Genomic DNA, 19,631 nt, shown 5'->3' with positions numbered 1-19,631 from the left:
AAAAATGTCTTATTTTTTTCAGATAAAAAATGTTAAATTGTATATTTTATGTAATAAAATATATATTTTGCTGTTTGTATCTGCATTTATACCTGGGGCCTAAATATTTAATTAAAGGAACACTTCAGTTTAAATTCATAATTCGTTCTTGCGCCAAAAAAATGTAGCATTTCATTTTCTTATATAAAAACAAGGATGACAAGCAAAGCTCTGAAGCGGTAGGACAGTCGAAAATTAACACTTGTAGAGTGTCATAAAGAATCAGAACTTAAATGTAGAAAAGTCGATACAAAATTGTTCTTAATACAGGACAATGTTTAAGGACATACTTACATTTTTATTGCTTGATTATAGAAGGGTAATTATGTGTATCATCATTGGGAATCTACATCAATTTATCGGCCATTGTCTTATCCCTTTAGATCAACTTTGGAGACTTCTATTTAAAATTGATAAGTTGGTTACGTTTCAACCTCGAATTCTTATCTACAGAAGGGTTAATTTTGTGTATCGAGATTGGGGATGTACATCAATTTATCGGCCATTGTCTTATCCCTTTAGATGAAATAACTGAAGTGCAAAATCACTAGAGCATGTGATAGAGCGACATAAAAAGCCAAATCTACCAGAAAATTTAAAGAAAAAAACAGTTGTGATAACAGGGGGCTCTAAGGTAATGTTTTGCCCAGTATGGCTTTGAAACCGATTAATATCCGCTGGATTAAAACCGGTTCTCAGCCATACTGATAATCATGTATACTGTATAGCATCGTATTACAAACAATTTTCTACTAATATTTTTAAAAATCATGAAATTAATACCAGTTTCGGTAGATTGGGCCTTCGGCATCTCGGCTAAAAAATAGCTAAACGGCTGAGCCGTTAGCCGTTGCTTTTCCAACTTTTTGTTCGATTTTGGGAAAATAGACCTACCAAGTATTACTCATACCGAGTTTCATAACGAAATTCGGATTCTAAGTGCCATTTGCGCATTGATTACGAGATGGTTGCATTGAAACCCTTCCTCCCCCTTTATCAGAGTGCATGAAAATCTGGTACAACCTCCAAGTTGATAATATATATCCATTGCAGGGTGTTGGTTTAGGAGCTGTGAAACAATTTATTAAACTTGGATGTGATGTCATTGTGGGCTGCAGGCAGGGCATAATATCATCATTTGGTATCTATCTTATCTATTTATCTATCGGTTAGTCTGCTTATCTATCTATGTTATCATGGGATGCAGGCAGACGTAATATCATCATTTGTTTGCCAGGGAGGGAGGGGACAATGCTTACAAACTTTGGGCATTTTTAAAAACACCTTGAATTGTTTGATTTAAATTTTCTGAACAAATACCTAGTTTTTATCTACAAAAGGAAAAATAGCCATACTGAAAAAATCATGTATTGTATTGTATTATAGACAATTTTAAACAATATTTAAATATTTATACTAGTTTTTCATTTTATTATCTGTGGTCGCAATAAATAATTTATATTATATTTCGGTGTGATATTGAACTTTAAATTATACTGGTACCCTAAGTTTTATTTGGTCGTTCTCTCATATCAATAAAAATGTTATCATAGAATAATTTAAGACTTTTAGAGACTGCTGTTTTTGAGGTTCCAAAGGGGGTTATACAATTTACAATAAAGCATTAATTTTTTTTAAAGAATTGGTGGATTTAATGATATTATTTTAAAAGAAATGTGAGTTACGCAGAAGAGAAGTTTACCCAATTATTTGGTGAAGATGCGCATAAAATTAAGACCTTTCACCTGGATTTAGCCGCTTGGCCATCAATACAACAGTTTGCTCACAGTGTAAAGTAAGTTTAACACTTTTCGCCCGCAAAATTGGGCAGGTGATGGGTTCGAATCTTGGCCAAACACCACATCATTCATAACTAAAAACGTTATTAATGCTTTGCCCTTGCCTTAAAATAGGGTAACATTTTACAATTTTATAAAAAATTCTTAAAATTTGATGCAGATTTCAAATCTACTCCCTACATTAAAATTCCGGAAAACTTATATCTCTTAGTCTACACAGCAACCCAGCCACCCCAACAGAGTAAACTTATCTGCCCCCCCCCCTCCCCCCCGCCAAATGAAAAATACACTGTCTTCAAAATTTGGCGAGAAAATCCAACAGATATCATACCCTGAATTGCCTCCTGATATCTGCAAAAAACAGCTGAAGAATATCCATACCAGCTGCGTCTGTGAAGAAATAAGCGGCATGGCAAAAAACAAGGTCCTAAATGCCACCCCCCCAAAGATCTCAGACTCTGAGAAGGTCCTACCCAGAGAAACAAGATCCACACTTGCCCAACTGAGATCTGGCTACAGTAACTATTTAAATAGTTACAAGGCCCGTATTAGCCAGAATCAACCTACACCAGTACAAGATATTTGCCCTCTTTGCAACGACGCATCACACACTACTAATCACCTTTTCAACTGTCGAGGCAATCCCACAACACTACACGTCAGAGACCTCTGGTCTAAACCCTTGGAAGCAGCCAGGTTTTTAAATCTGGTCCGAAATGATGATGATCCAGGTTGAGATGGAGAGGGCTAAACAAACAAACAAACCATACACAGCACAGGATTGCCAGAAAAAGTTCGTCCAATCTAAAAGTTGGTCATTTGAAGAGCTGTTGAGTAAATTAATCCTGCACACCATTAAGTAAGATTTGGTCCAGATTTCCAACTATACTTATACAAAAGAAACAGAATATCTATGGGTCTACCTCTTCCGAAGGATCTCGCTAACAGCTTTACCGAAATGGTTCTTTACAATGTAGCTTCTCATAGGTACGGGAACGGATTATAACTATTTTTGGGGACCAACAACCCAAGATAAATCGCCCCTAGAAAAAAAATCTTGAATCTAAATTTTTTTTTAACTTTAACTTTTTAATTTAAAACTAAAATTAAACATTGGTGAGATCGACTCCCTCTACCCCCCACCCCCCAAACTGAATTGCCCCTAGAGGCCTCGTAGGGGGGCGTAGCCACTCGATCAGAATATAGGTGTTGATTATTTCAGATCTCTTGGGTTGGATATCCATGTTCTTGTGAACAATGCTGGTGTTATGAAGGTAGGAATATTCAAACCTTTGTTAAAAAATCAACATGTTTAAAATGGACGTACGGACATTCTGGTAACTATCATAGAGTTGCTACGATTTCTAAATCATACCTAACTACTACATGAATCATCATGCAAAGTTTGAAATCGATAGGACAATTCTAGCATGCTTAAATTAACAAAAATAGCTATCTGTTACGCACGAATGGACATACGGACCGACCCTAATTATAGAATAGCTTCGCGTTTAAAAAAGGCATCAGTTTTCATGAAAACTAATCCTTTTTTTTCAGTGTTGTTCTCGAAAAGAGACAAGCAGCGGTCATGAGTGGCATTTTGGATGCAACTTCTTGGGTCCTGTGTTGCTTACACATCTTCTGACACCCCAGCTTAAGCACACAACTGATCTTTCAGGTAATTTTGGGTACCTACAACTTCTTGGGTACTGTTCTACCTACCCATCTACTTATATCCTAGCTTAAGCAGACAGCTGATCTTTCAGGTAATTTTGGGTGTAACTTACTGGGTATTGTTCTACTCACCCATTTACTTACACCCCAGTTTAAGAAGACAGCTGATCTTTCAGGTAATTTTGGGTGCAACTTACTGGGTATTGTTCTACTCACCCATTTACTTACACCCCAGTTTAAGAAGACAGCTGATCATTCAGGTAACTTTGGGTGCAACTTACTAGGTATTGTTCTACTCACCCATCTACTTACACCCCAGTTTATGCAGAAAGCTGAATATTTAGGTAATTTTTGGTTGCAACTTTTTGGGTCCTGTGTTGCTTACACATCTTCTGACACCCCAGCTTAAGCAGACAGCTGATCTTTCAGGTAATTTTGGGTGCAACTTACTGGGTATTGTTCTACTCACCCATCTACTTACACCCCAGTTTATGCAGACAGCTGATCTTTCAGGTAATTTTGGGTGCAACTTCCTGGGTACTGTTCTACTTACCCATCTACTTACACCACAGCTTAAGCAGACAGCTGATCTTTCAGGTAATTTTGGGTACCTACAACTTCTTGGGTACTGTTCTACTTACCCATCTACTTACGCCACAGCTTAAGCAGACAGCTGAATATTTAGGTAATTTTGGGTGTAACTTTCTGGGTGTTGTTCTACTCACCCATCTACTTACACCCCAGTTTATGCAGACAGCATAATATTTAGGTAATTTTTGGGTGCAACTTCTTGGGTCCTGTGTTGCTTACACATCTTCTGACACCCCAGCTTAAGCAGACAGCTGATCTTTCATGTAATTTTGGGTACCTACAACTTCTTGGGTACTGTTCTACTTACCCATCTACTTACACCACAGCTTAAGCAGACAGCTGATCTTTCAGGTAATTTTGGGTACCTACAACTTCTTGGGTACTGTTCTACTTACCCATCTACTTACACCACAGCTTAAGTACACAGCTGATCTTTCATGTAATTTTGGGTACCTACAACTTCTTGGGTACTGTTCTACTTACCCATCTACTTACACATCAGCTTAAGCAGACAGCTGATCTTTCAGGTAATTTTGGGTACCTACAACTTCTTGGGTACTGTTCTATTTACCCATCTACTTATACCACAGCTTAAGCAGACAGCTGATCTTTCAGGTAATTTTTGGTGCAACTTCCTGGGTGTTGTTCTTCTTACCCATCTACTATCACCACAGCTTAAGCAGACAGCTGATCTTTCAGGTAATTTTGGGTGCAACTTACTGGGTACTGTTCTACTTACCCATCTACTTACACCACAGCTTAAGCTTCAGGTAATTTTGGGTGCAACTTCCTGGGTGTTGCTTATTGGTGAAGATTTCTTGTAGGTATAACTTACTTGGTCCCTCGTTCATTCTTTAAAGACAAAGATACCTAATTTCTTATTTATTAAAAAGGTAAAGTAATTTTTTTCTATGATTTATCAAATATTATCTTTTTTGTCTTTTATTTTTAAGAAATTTGGGCTATAAGTAACTTTGTCTGTTTGTCCATCCATTTTTTTATTCTTCAAATAAAATTTCCCCGCGTTACTTACAAACAAAATGATGGAGGTATATGAAAAAAAGTTGGGCATTAATAATGAAATTTCAGGTGAAGCATCCCGAATAGTGAATGTATCTTCAGCCACACATAATCTAACAGCATTAATTGATGGCCTACAGGTAAATGTTTGTTTCGACGCTTTCACACAAAGTACCCTTTTAGGCACTTAGAACTACTCCTCTCATTATCTTGCAATAAATTAGGAATTTGTTTTTTATTTCCTTAGGTCAGGCTAGGTTAGTTGTATTGGGTTTCAATGGAGAGAAAATAAGAAGTGCTTTTTTTTGCCTAAATCCATGCGGGTGGCTTTAAGCCTTTGGGCCTGATCTGCTATTCTTAAACCTTTTGGGTTACCCTGTATGAAATATGATTTTTCAATAAGGTTCAAAATAAGCTTTAATGCAGTGGAAATAATCTCTTTTTAAATGCGAATCTTTTCTATAATTAGGGTCGGTCCGTCCGTCCGTCCGTCCGTCCGTCCGTCCGTACGTCACAGTTAGCTCTTTTCGTTAATTTAAACAGGTTAGAATTGTCCTTTCGATTTCAAACTTTGCATGATGATTCCTGTAGTAGTTAGTTACAATTTAGAACGCTTAGCAACTCTATAATCAATACCAGAATGTCCGTACGTCCATTTTAAACATGTCGATTTTTAACTTTTTTGACAACAAATTTTTGTATGTTAAATTATCCGATTCTTCAGATTTTTTAAAAACTGATTCCTATTCCAACAAGGTGCAATGTTATAAGCGAAGCATCTCTATAAACAATCCCAAAAATGTAAGTATGTCCTTAAACAGTATCATCTATTTATGCAGTTTTGCAACAAATTTACTTCCAATATTGTTTATACTGATGCATTTAATATTCTGCTAATTCAGTTCTGACAATCTACAGTGTTAATGTTCGTTTGTTCTTCCATTTCAGAGCTTAGCTTTTATGGATGTTGTCTTCCTTGTTTTTCAGGAAATATCATTAAAGAAGTTCTACAATCACACGCTGGCTTATTCAAATTCAAAAACAGCCATCCTCATGTTTTCTCAAGTTTTGCAACAAAAATTTGCAAGTTCTGGCACTAATATTAAGGTATTTAAAATTTTTAGTAGCAAAGCTACCCAATAATTATGATATGTCCGTATTTTTGTCATTATGTAACGGTTAGCTCTTATCGCTAATTTAGACATGTTAGAAACTTAGAATAATCCGTTCGATTTCCAAACTTAACATGATGATTCCTGTGAGAACTGATCAATTATATGTTATTACCTAGGTACCTATGATGTGATCAAAGACCAAATGTGTGCAATAGAAGTTAGCAGAAGAAGACATGATCAATGACCAAATAATGGATTCTTCTGATAACAGTGATCACTGACCAAAATTAATATTTGTCAAATATATTTTATCTATGTATTTACTTATTGTTTTATGTCTTATCAATTCCAGAGAGTGATTACCAGTACATCTCTGGGGTTTTATTTTATGCTCACACTAATGCTATTTTGTGTATTTTAGAGAGGAATGAAATGACTGGTTTCAGCTAGACCTAAAGTTACATTGTGTGTGCACACGCGGTGAGTCACACCAGTTTTATAGAACTTCTCAATGGTACCAGAGTTTTTGGCAACATTTGAAAAGATCTACGACTCAATGTAACGAAAAATCTAGCTTAAACTTGTTAAACTCTCTACAAATAAACTGAATAATAACTGTGTCATAACAACTGACGTTAACAAAAGATCAAAGCTGGAATAAAGCATAAAAACCCCGGGGATAAAAAATGGGAAGTAACGGGCGGAATGATTTTGACGGGGTCAATAATCAGAGAGATTTAAATGGTGTAAACGAGACTGCAGGCGGAGCAGTAGGAGGCGGGGACGACAGACAAGTCCCAAACAACAGACCAAATCATGTAGATGGACTAAATGACGACGGTATTAGCGATGCGACTAATAAAAGACCAAATCATGTTAATACATCTAATGATAACGGTAACGGCGATTCTGACAAAAGAACAAATAATGGCGTATTTAGCGGAGATCTTGAGAGATCTAAGGGCGTGCCCGAGGGGGCAAACACAGAAGCGAATAAAAGACCAAAAGATGGGTCAGGCGGACCAAATAGCGAATTTCTTAATGAAAGAATAAATTATGGTATTGGAGGCGGAGCAGAAAATGGTTTTCTTTCTTACAGGGAAGACAATATCAATAGTAGCAACAACAACAATAATTTTTACAACGATCGCGATAACAATAGACCAAATATGGACAGATTTTTTAATAATCCCTATAACAGGGAAGACAACATCAGAAGTGGCGCATACAATAGTAACAGACCAAATAATGGGGGGTACAACAACGATTATCACAGTTCCCGCAACAACAGGGATGCCGAATTTACAAATAACGTTGAAAATCGAAGCGGACACAATTATAATAGATCAAATAATGGTATGTACAATAACGATCCCTACAATGTCCGTAATAACAGGGATGCCGACATCACAAGTAGCACATATCAAAGACCAAATAATGGAATTTATGGGGGAATGTATAACAGGGATGACAACAATACAAGTAGCGAATATAATAGACCAAAAAATGGTGATTATTATGGCGGGGCTAGGCCAAGAACAAACAATGATACTGACAGACAAAGACCAAGACTCAGTATATTTGAAGACATTCCCAGACAGAGACAATTTATATATGAGGATGACCCAAGGCAGGGAAACAGATTGTTCGAGAATAGACAAGATTACTATAGAGGGGAAGGAAGAAATACAATACCCTGCCCTCTCCTACATGAATTTCGCGAATTTTCCACCTGGGAATCCTGTGTTTTAGCATGGCAACAAACTACAGAGTTGCCGCGCTACAAGCAAGGATATGTTCTTGCAAATGACTTACCAAAAGACTCCGACAGATATGGTAATTCTCTGAGGGAAGATTTATTTAAAGCTTGTCCACCCCATACACTAATTAACAATGATAATGGTGTCGAACTCGTGTTAAAATTCCTTAGAACCCGCTTCTATGTAGATGAAGAAAAAGAAATATTTGAAGTGAAACGTCAAATGTCACAAATAAAACGGAAAAGCGGGCAAAATATAAATCAATTCATTATTCAATTTGATAATCTACACGAAAAGGCCAAACAACTAGGGATAGAAATACAAAATGATCGCCTTTTAGCACTAACACTATTTGAATGTGCAAACCTTGATCCAACAGAAGAAACAGTAGTGAGGGGCATAGTGCAATTTCTAACAAAAGACGGAAAACGTTATGAAACCGTAAAACGAAAATTACGCGACGTATGCAGCAGATTGAATGAAAAACAAAATAAAAATAATGAAGATACATTTCTTACACAAAACTCGAATGCGGAAGACGACATTCAGAATGACGTTGATCAAATATACCTAGCCAAAGGATGGTTGCCACCTAAACAACAACAAGGGGGCCAAAATCGCAATTTTAGACAAAATGCGCAAAACAGACCAAACTATGGACAGAATAATAGCAACAATGGCAGATCAAATACAATGATAAAACCAAGAACAAAAAATCCCATAGGAGCAGATGGTAAGCCTATGAAATGTCACATTTGTGGTTCCACTATGCACTTTGTAAAACAGTGTCCAGATGCATATGAAAACATAAGAAAAGTAGGTAAAACAAAAAGATACAAAAGTGTGATGATAGTTACTGAAACTGGAGAAGAAAAAGAAATTCTTAAAGAATGCTCAGATTCAGAGACAGAAAAGACAGAAATTGAAAATGTACATTGTACTGTACTATGTTCTGACAATAAAGAAGAAATGAGCAACTTCACCGCTGAAGCACTGAACATGGCTGCGCTTGACACTTGTTGCACGTCAAGTGTTGCTGGAGAAAAATGGCTAAGAATTTACCTGGAATCACTACCCAAAGAAATGAAACAGAAAGTAAAAGGACCAACACAGAGTACTAAACAGTTCATCTTTGGTAATCAAGGGAAATTAAAATCCACGGCAAAATACACTATTCCTACAAAAATTGGAGGCTGTGACAATGAAATTACCTTGGATATCATCAAGTCAGACATTCCACTACTGCTTTCAAAAAGTGAAATGAAAAAGCTGGGAATAATGCTAAACATGAAAGATGACAGTGGTACAATCAATGGAAAACCACTTGTTCTGGCTACTACTGCAGCAGGTCATTACATAGTTGATCTTCTACAAGAAAGTGAAATGCTTGAAGCAGTAAATATTGCTGAACTTGAAATTGACAATGAAACAGAACAAAGCAAGGCTTTGTCCAAACTGCATAAACAGTTTGGACATAGACCTAAGAAAGTATTTGTCACCATCTTGAAGGAGGCTGGAAAATGGAATGAAAAATTCTCTCCAATGATAGACAAGATCATGGAAAAATGTGAAGGCTGCCTGTTAAGGCGCAGAACTCCAGACAGACCAGCTGTAGCTCCACCAATGTCAAATGACTTCGGACAAATACTCACTTTGGATCTGAAAGTCTGGGACATGAACAAAGGAATATACATTATGTATATGATTGATCAATTCACCAGATTCCAAGTTGCCTCAGTTATAAGAAGTAAAGAACCAAGAGAGATAGTAAAGACTCTTCTTTTAAAATGGCTGCCCATTTTTGGTAGAGTAGAAAAGATTCTATCAGACAATGGCACAGAATTCTGCAATGAGGAAATGAGAGAAGTTGCAAGTGCTCTGAACATACAACTTCTTACAACGGGTGCCAATAGTCCTTGGCAAAACCCCATAAATGAGAGAAATCATGGTATCACAGACTCCATTGTAAAAGCAACACTGAGAGACTATCCAAAAATGAGCCTAGAGGTAGCACTGGCATGGGCAATAACAGCTGTCAACTCCATGTCAAATGTCAGAGGATTCTCTCCGTATCAACTTGTTTTTGGCAGACAGATCAAACTTCCCAACATTTTGGATGATCCCCCACCTGCTTGGGAAGAACCAACAAAGAGCAAATCTCTTTTAGAAACTCTAGATGCTTTGCATAAAGCAAGAACTGAATATACAAAGGCAGAAAGATGCGAGAGAATAAGAAAAGCACTAAAAGCTAAGATCAGGATAGCTGACACTATATACGAGATTGGAGATATAGTCTATTTCAAAAAGGAGGGAGAAGAATCTTGGAAAGGTCCTGCTAAGGTTGTATTCCAGGATAGCAAAGTCATATTCATAAGAGTGGGTAGTACATATTATAGACTAATAAAAGCAGGAGATGAGCTAGCAAAAGATATACTAAAGAAAGAAAAGAATGAAAATACCAACAACAATGAAGGCAATGATGATGAAAATGAAACAGACAATGAAGAGGTAACAACCAACAAAGAGCCTCACACAAGAAGTAGACAGAGAGAGATTGATCAGATGCTGAACGAGCAAGAACAGACAAGCAGCAGAACACTCAACAAAAGCTCATTCTCTACAGTATATCATGAAGACAACAATCTAGATGATACTGATGAAGTAAACAAAGAACAACAAGAACCGCCAGCAACAGCAATACCATACAAATCCACAATATTTGAACACCAGGAAAATGAAAAAGCTAGTGAAGAATCAATCAACACTCAAGAATCAACTAAAAATCATGTTGATGACCATGAACATAATGAAAAAGTTACTGAAGACAAAACCTCTGAAAAGGACAGTACAAAAATTCCACTGCACAACTCAAAAGGAAGAAAAAGAAGAAAAGTAAGTCAGAAGCCAACACCCTGTTTCAATGAAGATGGCACACTACAAAATGCAATGAATGTGCTGAAAAGAAATGACCGGATTGAAATCTTGGAGAAAGGAAAATGGGAAAAAGGAAAGATTCTCAGTCATGGAGGTAAAGTTGGAGGAAGAAACGCAGGATGGTTTAACATAGAACTGGATAATGGTGAAGTGTTTCATGATGAAGTTACAAAAAGAGACATCAGGTACGAAACAGAGGCTGAACAGGTAGTCGAAGATGACGAAATACTAACCGTAATAAAACTGGATAATGGCAAAAGCCTAAAATTCAATGACATAGACAAGCAAAAGATCAGGATAGAAGCAGAAGAAGAAACTGCGATTATTATGATTTGTGAAGAGATCCTAGCAGTTATGGTACCAAAAGAGAAAAGAAATTCTCCAGAATGCTTGCAAGCCAAGTTTGAGGAACTGAACAAACTGATTGCTTTTGATACATATAAAATAGTAGAAGACAAAGGACAAGACAGGATAACAACTACCTGGGTTCTGACTGAAAAAGGAAATGATATAAGAGCAAGACTCACCGCACGAGGGTTTCAAGAGGATACAGATTTTCCCACAGACAGTCCAACAGTACAAAAAGCATCAATAAGACTGTTAGCAGCAATTGCAGCTGCCAATAAATGGACCATACACACAACTGATATTTCCTCAGCTTTCCTTCAAGGCAGCCAGATGGACAGAGATGTCTTTGTTGAACCTCCAAAAGAAGCAAATCAGAAAGGTAAGCTATGGAAATTGCTAAAATGTTTATATGGCCTGAAAGATGCTAGCCGCAAATGGTATATGAGAATTCTGGCTAAGCTGAAAGAACTAGGATTCAAGAAATCCCCACTGGACAAAGGCATGTTCTATTTGATCAAAGATGGCAATCTGATTGGTATGGTAGGTATACATGTGGATGACTTTTTCTATGCAGGAAACAAAGAATTCATGGAAAAGATCATGCCAGAAGTACTGAACATCTTCAAAGTTGGCAAATCAGAATCAACAGAATTCATGTACACTGGTTTCCACTTCAAACAAGATAGCACAGGTATAACCATAGATCAAGACAAATACATCGATTCAGCAAACATTCCTGACGTAAATGCAAAGAACATCAAAGACAAAGACAGAGACATGACACAAGAGGAGCTGACCATGTTGAGACAGATCACTGGAGTTTTGAACTGGACAGTAAGGGCTACAAGACCAGACCTAGCCTTTGACTGCGTGGATTTGTCAACTAACTTCAAAGGTGGACCTTTAAGTGAATTGGTCAAAGCACAAAAATGTGCGATACGAATGAAGAAAGATAAAGTTGCAGTCAGAATCTCAGATCTGGAGAACCTGAATGACTGTCAGATCTGGATGTTCTCAGATGCAGCTTTCCGGAATCTGAACAAAAACACCGACAGCTGTGGTGGTTTTGTGATTTTCTTAGTGAACATTAAGAATGGAAAATCTGCAGTGATTGAATGGAAGGCCAATAAGCTAAGGAGAAAAGTACACAGCACATTAGGAGCTGAAGCACAAGTACTTTCGCTTGGAATTGATGCAGCGCTGGGAGTTAAAACTCAGATCAAAGAAATGACTAATGGCAAAGTTGACCTAAAAGTCAGAGCTATTACAGATAATGAATCTACCAGAGCTGCCATCTACTCAGAATCCGAAGTTCAAGAAAGAATGCTGAGAGCAGATATTGCCATTCTGAAAGATATGATTGAAGAGGGAAGAATTCTGGAGGTACGCTGGGTGGCTGGGAAAGATATGCTAGCTGACGTTCTCACCAAGCGTGGAGTCAACAAGGCCGCTCTGTTAGACGTCATCCAGAATGGTAAGATGCCACAAAGACTTCTGGATTTAATTCTGTATTAATTCCAGAACATCAAATCATGTAAATATGTACAAAAATAAAATAATCAAAGTTTCAGAATTTTGGCCATCAATAAACAAAAAGATGGCAACACCATCCGATAAGAACAAGCGATCCCGTAAATTTTGAAAGCCAACAACACACATTTAGCGATCCCGGAAAAGAATCGTATACGCGGCATTCAGCGCAAATGCGTGATTAATCTGCCAAACCAAACGCCGCAACACATAAATCAACACTCGAAGAAAAATTTCTGCCTAATACACTACGAAATTGTTTCAAAAGATCAAATTATGGAATTTTTTCTTCATTTTTTGCGTACTTATCTTACGAAGCACGTACGGAACCAAAAAGTTTTAACAAGTGATACATCAAAAAAAACAGTTTTTTTCATTGTAATCCATCAATCTTCCTATAATCTGTCAACAAAGCCCTGTTTTTTCTTCGAAACATTATTTCAGCAATTATAAATGATCAAAATATGGATTTAGTTCATCAGTTTACAAGTTTTTAACACCCCTCAAATCATGTTTCCAATTATTTCCAACGTCTCCCTTATATTTTTTTTTCTCATCGTTAGCAAAAGATCAAATTATGGCATTTATTAATGGATGTTTTCTTCATTTCAGACAAATTTTTCAAGTGCAATAATCATGAGCCGTGTGCAAGACATCGTTTTTGGCTGGTTTTCCATGCCTGAGAGGGTGTGGGATGAAAAGCTGACCAGAATCCGATGGATTTCCCTCCGCAATTATGATATGGAAACCGTCACGAATATTATTATTGATTCCATCCGTGACCAAACACAAGCAAAGAACATCATAATCGCTGCCTACCAGCGCTGGGCAGGAATTGTCGAGAAGTCCAAGCTGACCAAATGCTTTGACAAGATCATTAAGGAAGTCGAGAAGCAGGAGAAGAACAAAGTTGTGTTCAGCTCGACCATGTTCTTACCCAACAGCTCCTCCGTCTGGCCACAAGTCGGAGCGCTTAATGATGAGATCAGGTGGTGTAATGAGAGGTTGAGAATGCCGCCTGTCAGCCTTCACAAAATGGGCATGACCACTATCTCTGAATATGACAAGACCCTGAGGGTCAGAGGCTGCTCATTTGTCGAGTTCCAGACTGGACTTGGCTTCGGCCATAATCCCAGTTTTGAAGGATGTTTAAAGATCAAGAGTTACCTGCTAAACGCATTTGACAACACTTTTTCACCAAGAGCTTATCAGGGAAGATCAAGATTCGTTAGGGTAAAAATTCCCCCACCACTAATTGAGACAGAGGGCTACAGGTACAATGCGTTTTACCGTCAAGAATTGGAGGACAGAAATTTGACGGGCAGACCAGCATCAACAGGTGGTGCCAGAAGACATCATCTTACCTGGAGTGAGAGAAGACCTGAAGGATGGCCAAGATGGGATATCTACAAAAGAAACCCCTGCTGGACCAAGGTTGAGAGGGAGAGGGCCATGAATGACTGGATTGAAGAGCTAAGCAGGACTGATGAGAGGCCAGTCTGGGGGAACCAAGACCAAGAGGCGGCGGCCGTTGCTGTAGAACAAGCTGCCCAAGTTGATGCTGCTGAAGAGCAGGCTGCTCCAATTGAGATTGAGGAAGAAGTTGATTTGATCGTCTTTTCTGATGATGAACAGGAGCCCAATCATGATGTTCAAAATGACAATGAGGTGGAGAAGGTTGCTCAAGATTTTGCTAGAGCTGACATCAGAGAAGATTTAACAGTCACAATAGAAAATGAAGACAAAACAGATTGTAATGATATTGAAGTTATCACTGTGTCTGACGACGATGATCCCTCTGATGACCACAGAAGATATGATCAAATTAATGAACAGTTGGTCAAGGAATACAGAAAGGAATTGGCCTATAAGAATGTCCTGATCAAACAGCAAAAGACTGCAACAAAGCAATGGAAAGGACTGGCACACAGGAATGGAGAAGAGAATCAAGCCCTGACGAAAGACAATGACTATTACAAGCGCAGGATCAGGACTCTAGAGAAACAGCTGGAACGTGTCTCTGAACAGTACAGCTTTCTTAAGGGGATGTATGAACAAGGTGGAAGGAAGAACAAGATCAATGGGCGCAAGTTTGTCAAGCCAGAGGATTTCCTGGCCAAGAAAAAGTAAATGACCAAAGATCTCAAATCGTGTTCTGCTAATTGTGTAAAAGACCAAAGATCAATCAGTTCTCCGGGTAAAAGACCAAAAGATCTAAAGAGACAATCTGTTTATAATTAATGTGAGAACTGATCAATTATATGTTATTACCTAGGTACCTATGATGTGATCAAAGACCAAATGTGTGCAATAGAAGTTAGCAGAAGAAGACATGATCAATGACCAAATAATGGATTCTTCTGATAACAGTGATCACTGACCAAAATTAATATTTGTCAAATATATTTTATCTATGTATTTACTTATTGTTTTATGTCTTATCAATTCCAGAGAGTGATTACCAGTACATCTCTGGGGTTTTATTTTATGCTCACACTAATGCTATTTTGTGTATTTTAGAGAGGAATGAAATGACTGGTTTCAGCTAGACCTAAAGTTACATTGTGTGTGCACACGCGGTGAGTCACACCAGTTTTATAGAACTTCTCAATTCCTATAACAGTTTGGTACAATGTGAAAACCGTAGCAACTCTACAATTGTTTCCAGAAAGCCTGTACGTCCATTCATAACAAGTTGATTTTTAACGTTTTTAACATGAAATACCATTTCAGAGGTTCGCTTTTGTGGATGTTGTCATTCTTGTTTGAAAAAGATTTAGGGGTATTTTTAGCTTTTGGGATGTTTCAAAATCTTTAAAAAAGATCCCATAGACAATCTATAATACAAAGTAGAACGATGTCTGTCTGTTTGTTTGTAGCAAAGGATCTCGCTAACCGCTGAACCGATCGGGTTCTCCTTTACAGGGTAGCTTCTCATAGTTCCCGGGAAGGTTTATAACTATTTTCTTGGGGGGTGGGACACCCCTAACCCCCCCAAAAATGAAAAATACCCCCCCAAAAAAAAAAAAAAATTTTCTTTTTAAAACTAAAATTAAAATAGTGGGGTCGACTAACCCCTCCCCCCCCCCTCAAAAAAAAAAATCCCCCCCCCCAAAAAAATTTTTTTTTTCTTTTTTATTTTAAATCTAAAATACGAAAAATTAGTTTGATCAAACCTCTTGAGGCAAAGCCCCTAGAGGCTAGGGGCGAAGCCGCTAGTTATATATCAAAGTTAAAATTTAACAGGCTGTCAACACCACCATGAGGTTTTAGTTTTCAAAAGAAAAAGTTAAAAAAAAAATTAAGGGTATTTTTTTCTAGGGGCAATTTATTTTGGGAGAGTGGAGATAACCCTCTCCTGAAATAGTTATAAATCTTCTATACCTGTATAGGTATCTGTATATAAGAAATATATCAGTTTAGTAGTTAGGAAGATCATAAGCTGCAAACTTACAAAAAGACAAACATCCTGTTACTTAACATAACATCTTTTTATTTCTTAGGTTATTAGTCTACATCCAGGGGTTGTAGTTACAAATTGGCACTTGAAGCACAACTAGATGTTAGCGAGATATTAAGATACAGACACATAGACATCCTGTTACTTTATTTATGATTTTGTATTTAATTTCAGGTTATTAGTCTACATCCTGGGGTTGTATTTACAGAGTTAGCACTGGAAGAACAACCAAGGGAAAAAAAAACATTTTTTTCTTATTGTAGCACAGCTTCTCTATAATTAATTAGGGCATCTCAGTGTGTCACAACGTTAAAGTAGCTGTCTATCCTTAACAGCAGCTGAGAAAATCACATTTCCTTCTTAGCTCTACATTCAGACGGACAGACAAGGTAAATTATAGATTAACTACGCTACTAAAAAGTCTATTTTGTGTTACTAATCAAATTACATCTAGCGGTTTCGCCTCTAGCATCTAGGGACTCTGTATTCAAAGGGATAAGAAGGTGGCAGAAAAAAATAGCTTAAAACTATCACAGCACCTATGTGAAGCTACCTAAAAATAGAAAACTATCAGTAGTTATTGCCATATGATCTGCAAAGCAATAAAATAAATGTTTTTTTTTCATCTGAAGAATTGTTGTAGAAATTTCCAAACTCTGGTTTAAAACAGCCGATCAGGTGATTATCTAAAACCCAAAGTAGAAGGATGTCTGTCTGAAGCTTAAGATCTAAATTCGTTTTATAAATACGTTAGTTTCATTTACTAAGTTTACTATTTAAATGCAATCTGAAGCATTTTTAACAAATTCTGATTGTGATATTTGGTTTTCTATTTGATTAATCAGGGGTTTACCCCAAATTGTCTAGTTAATCACCCCTATACCCCTTCAATATTGTACATTGACTGCTTAGCACACTGGTACCCAAGGATTTATAACCTAATTATTTTATTTTTTGGATAAAAAAAACTTTGGGTACTTTTATTAAACCAATATTGATTAGTGCCCAACCATTATTCTCCAAATAATTTCAATTTTATTAAATTATAATTGTTTATGTTACTATGTACATAGATTTATGGGCAATTGTCTTATCCCTTGATATCCCTGAATATTTGTAGGGTGGTGATACCCTGGTCTACGCCCCTCTGTCTCCGAAATGGAAAGTATCAAATGAATAATTTTGTTTATCACTATTGGGGATGTATATCAATGTATGGCCAATTGTCTTATCCCTTAATTAATATCCCTGAATATTTGTAGGGTGGTGACACCCTGGTCTATGCCTCTCTGTCTCCAGAACTGGAGAGTATCAACCTGGACGGATTCTACCTGGAGAACAGCCGTCCTGCTGGTATAACTTCTTTTGTTTTATAATAGCGAAGCTAACTTTATCTTTAAATTAGTATGTATGTCTGTTCGTTTATTCTTCAGTTTTTATTTCCATGTTAAGAATTAAAGGAGAAACAACAATTTTATAATCTAAGAGAAATCGTCAGATTGACTGAAATATGTTACAGGGTACCTAGCTTTGTTAACAAAACTAATTCTAACCCTTTGCGTGCCAGGAATGTACGTGAAGCACTCCAAGAAAAATGTGGCACCCCATAAAAGAAAAATCGAAGGGGTGACCGTATGTATAAATTTATAGAAAAGAAGTTGTTAACATATATATATAGTCTGTGTACATATTTTTTATTTGAATTAGACATTTAGACTGGCACACAGATAAAGGTTTTGACAATGAATTGCGAAAAAAAAATTTACCTCAACCTTAATTTTAAGTTTTTTTTTACATGACACACCCTTAGCTAATTTAGACCTCTATCAAGATGGGTGGTTCTATTCGCTACTGATTCTAATATTTTTTTTGTAACTTTCAGATATTGGCAGTTATGGAAAAGATCTTAATTTACAAAAGAAAATATGGGAGGAGGCCAAAAAATGCCTGAATTTAGAAAATATTTGTGGCTACCAGTAAAATTCATATTTTGTTATTTACATTGTTATTAGTATTACATTGTATATTTGATTTATATATTTTATTACATTTTTAAATAACAGATTTTTTCTTGTATTTTAGTACTACATTTATTTTGTATGATTTACATTAGCTGCGCTTCTTTATGTTATGATGAATTTAGTTATAATGTTATCTAATTTTTATATTTGAATCATGTTTTTATTTTATTCTATGTAAAAATGTTCATCGGATTTACTTAAGGTGTTTTTTGATATCTCTAAAAATGCGGCTGTACTGATTGGTACATGTAGGGGAAAAATGCTTGATGTTGAATATGAGATATCAATTAGATTGAAATAACTTGTATATTTTGCAACATATTGTTTCAAAAGTACAATATCAAAGTAGTAAATGCTTAAATCAATGTCCCCATATGAATTTTTTTTTACATATTTTCTTTTTTGGCTCCATGCAAAGACCTATTTAGGTTCTTTATAATTTAGTTTTTTCTATTTCTCTATGACAAAGTCATTTTTAGAAAAAAAATCACTATTATTACTGTGTCCATTGACAAATAAAACAAGTCACTTTTTATTTCATTTCAATATCTTTACAAATAAGCAAGTTATCATGGTTTGAAATTGTCCGTAAAAAGTGCGTTTTCACTAATTACTCATGTTTTATAAGATAATCTCTTATAATCTGTCAATCAAAAGAGATTAAGGGGGGAGGGGCGAGGAACGAATATGAACAATTTTAATACTAAGAATTAAAATCCAAGCAAAAAGAATATTGATTTGTTTTAAAAAAAAGGCATTTTAAATTAAGTTTTAAATATAATTATTAGATTATTTTGAAGTTTATGTTATAATGTTGTTTTCAAGTAAAAAAAGAATTTTAATTCAACATTATAGCATAAAATTCTTTAAGAATACAATAACACAAACACATTTCGAATTCTTTGGGCTCTAAAATGCGCTGTTGTTTTAAGAGATATTAAAAAACACCTGTTACAAATTCGATGCTTATTTTTATAGAGAATATGGACATATAATTATTTTTTTGTTCTCCTAATGGTTGTTTCCCAAATCTGAAAAACGCAGTTTTTTCTGAAACACCGTGTATAATCCGGTGGATGTTTGCTCAGCCATACTGAAAATTATGTATGGCATCGTATTACATTTTTCCATGAATATTAAAATAAAAATCCTAAAAGCTAATACCACTTTTGTCAACCCGGACCTTCGGCCCCACGAGGCTAACAAAACTAGTTTTAATTTTATAATTTTTCATTTGAATATCCACGGAAAGCTGTCTATAATACAATACGATAAATAACTATTATCAAATTGTAGTTGAACTTGACAGTATTTGAAATACTATAGCTCAAATAAATGTA

General features: G+C 36.2%; 1 protein-coding gene across 2 annotated transcripts; it reads left to right on the top strand.

Moving 5' to 3' along the window:
• Positions 1-9: 9 nt before the first annotated feature.
• Positions 10-18,603, top strand: LOC145306353 (polyprenol dehydrogenase-like). 2 transcript variants are annotated; one of them, XM_080148443.1, is made up of 12 exons: positions 10-117; positions 591-673; positions 1,093-1,157; positions 1,712-1,834; positions 3,061-3,112; positions 3,396-3,516; positions 5,193-5,263; positions 6,111-6,230; positions 16,445-16,503; positions 16,903-16,948; positions 17,533-17,623; positions 18,153-18,603. In XM_080148443.1, exons 1-12 carry the CDS (start codon positions 30-32, stop codon positions 18,248-18,250), a joined length of 1,017 nt encoding a protein of 338 aa, XP_080004569.1. In that variant the 5' UTR covers positions 10-29; the 3' UTR covers positions 18,251-18,603. The 2 variants fall into 2 exon arrangements, 1 of the variants encoding a protein (XP_080004569.1); XR_013874998.1 differs by having other exon boundaries at positions 11-117; positions 16,445-16,506; positions 16,905-16,948.
• Positions 18,604-19,631: the final 1,028 nt, after the last annotated feature.

Source organism: Acartia tonsa, chromosome 14 (genome assembly GCF_053477335.1).
Source record: "Acartia tonsa isolate MP-2025a chromosome 14, ASM5347733v1, whole genome shotgun sequence".
NCBI classification, from domain to species: Eukaryota; Metazoa; Arthropoda; class Copepoda; order Calanoida; family Acartiidae; genus Acartia; species Acartia tonsa.
Note: the sequence above shows the minus strand (reverse complement) of the source record. Positions and strands in the feature narration are given on the sequence as shown.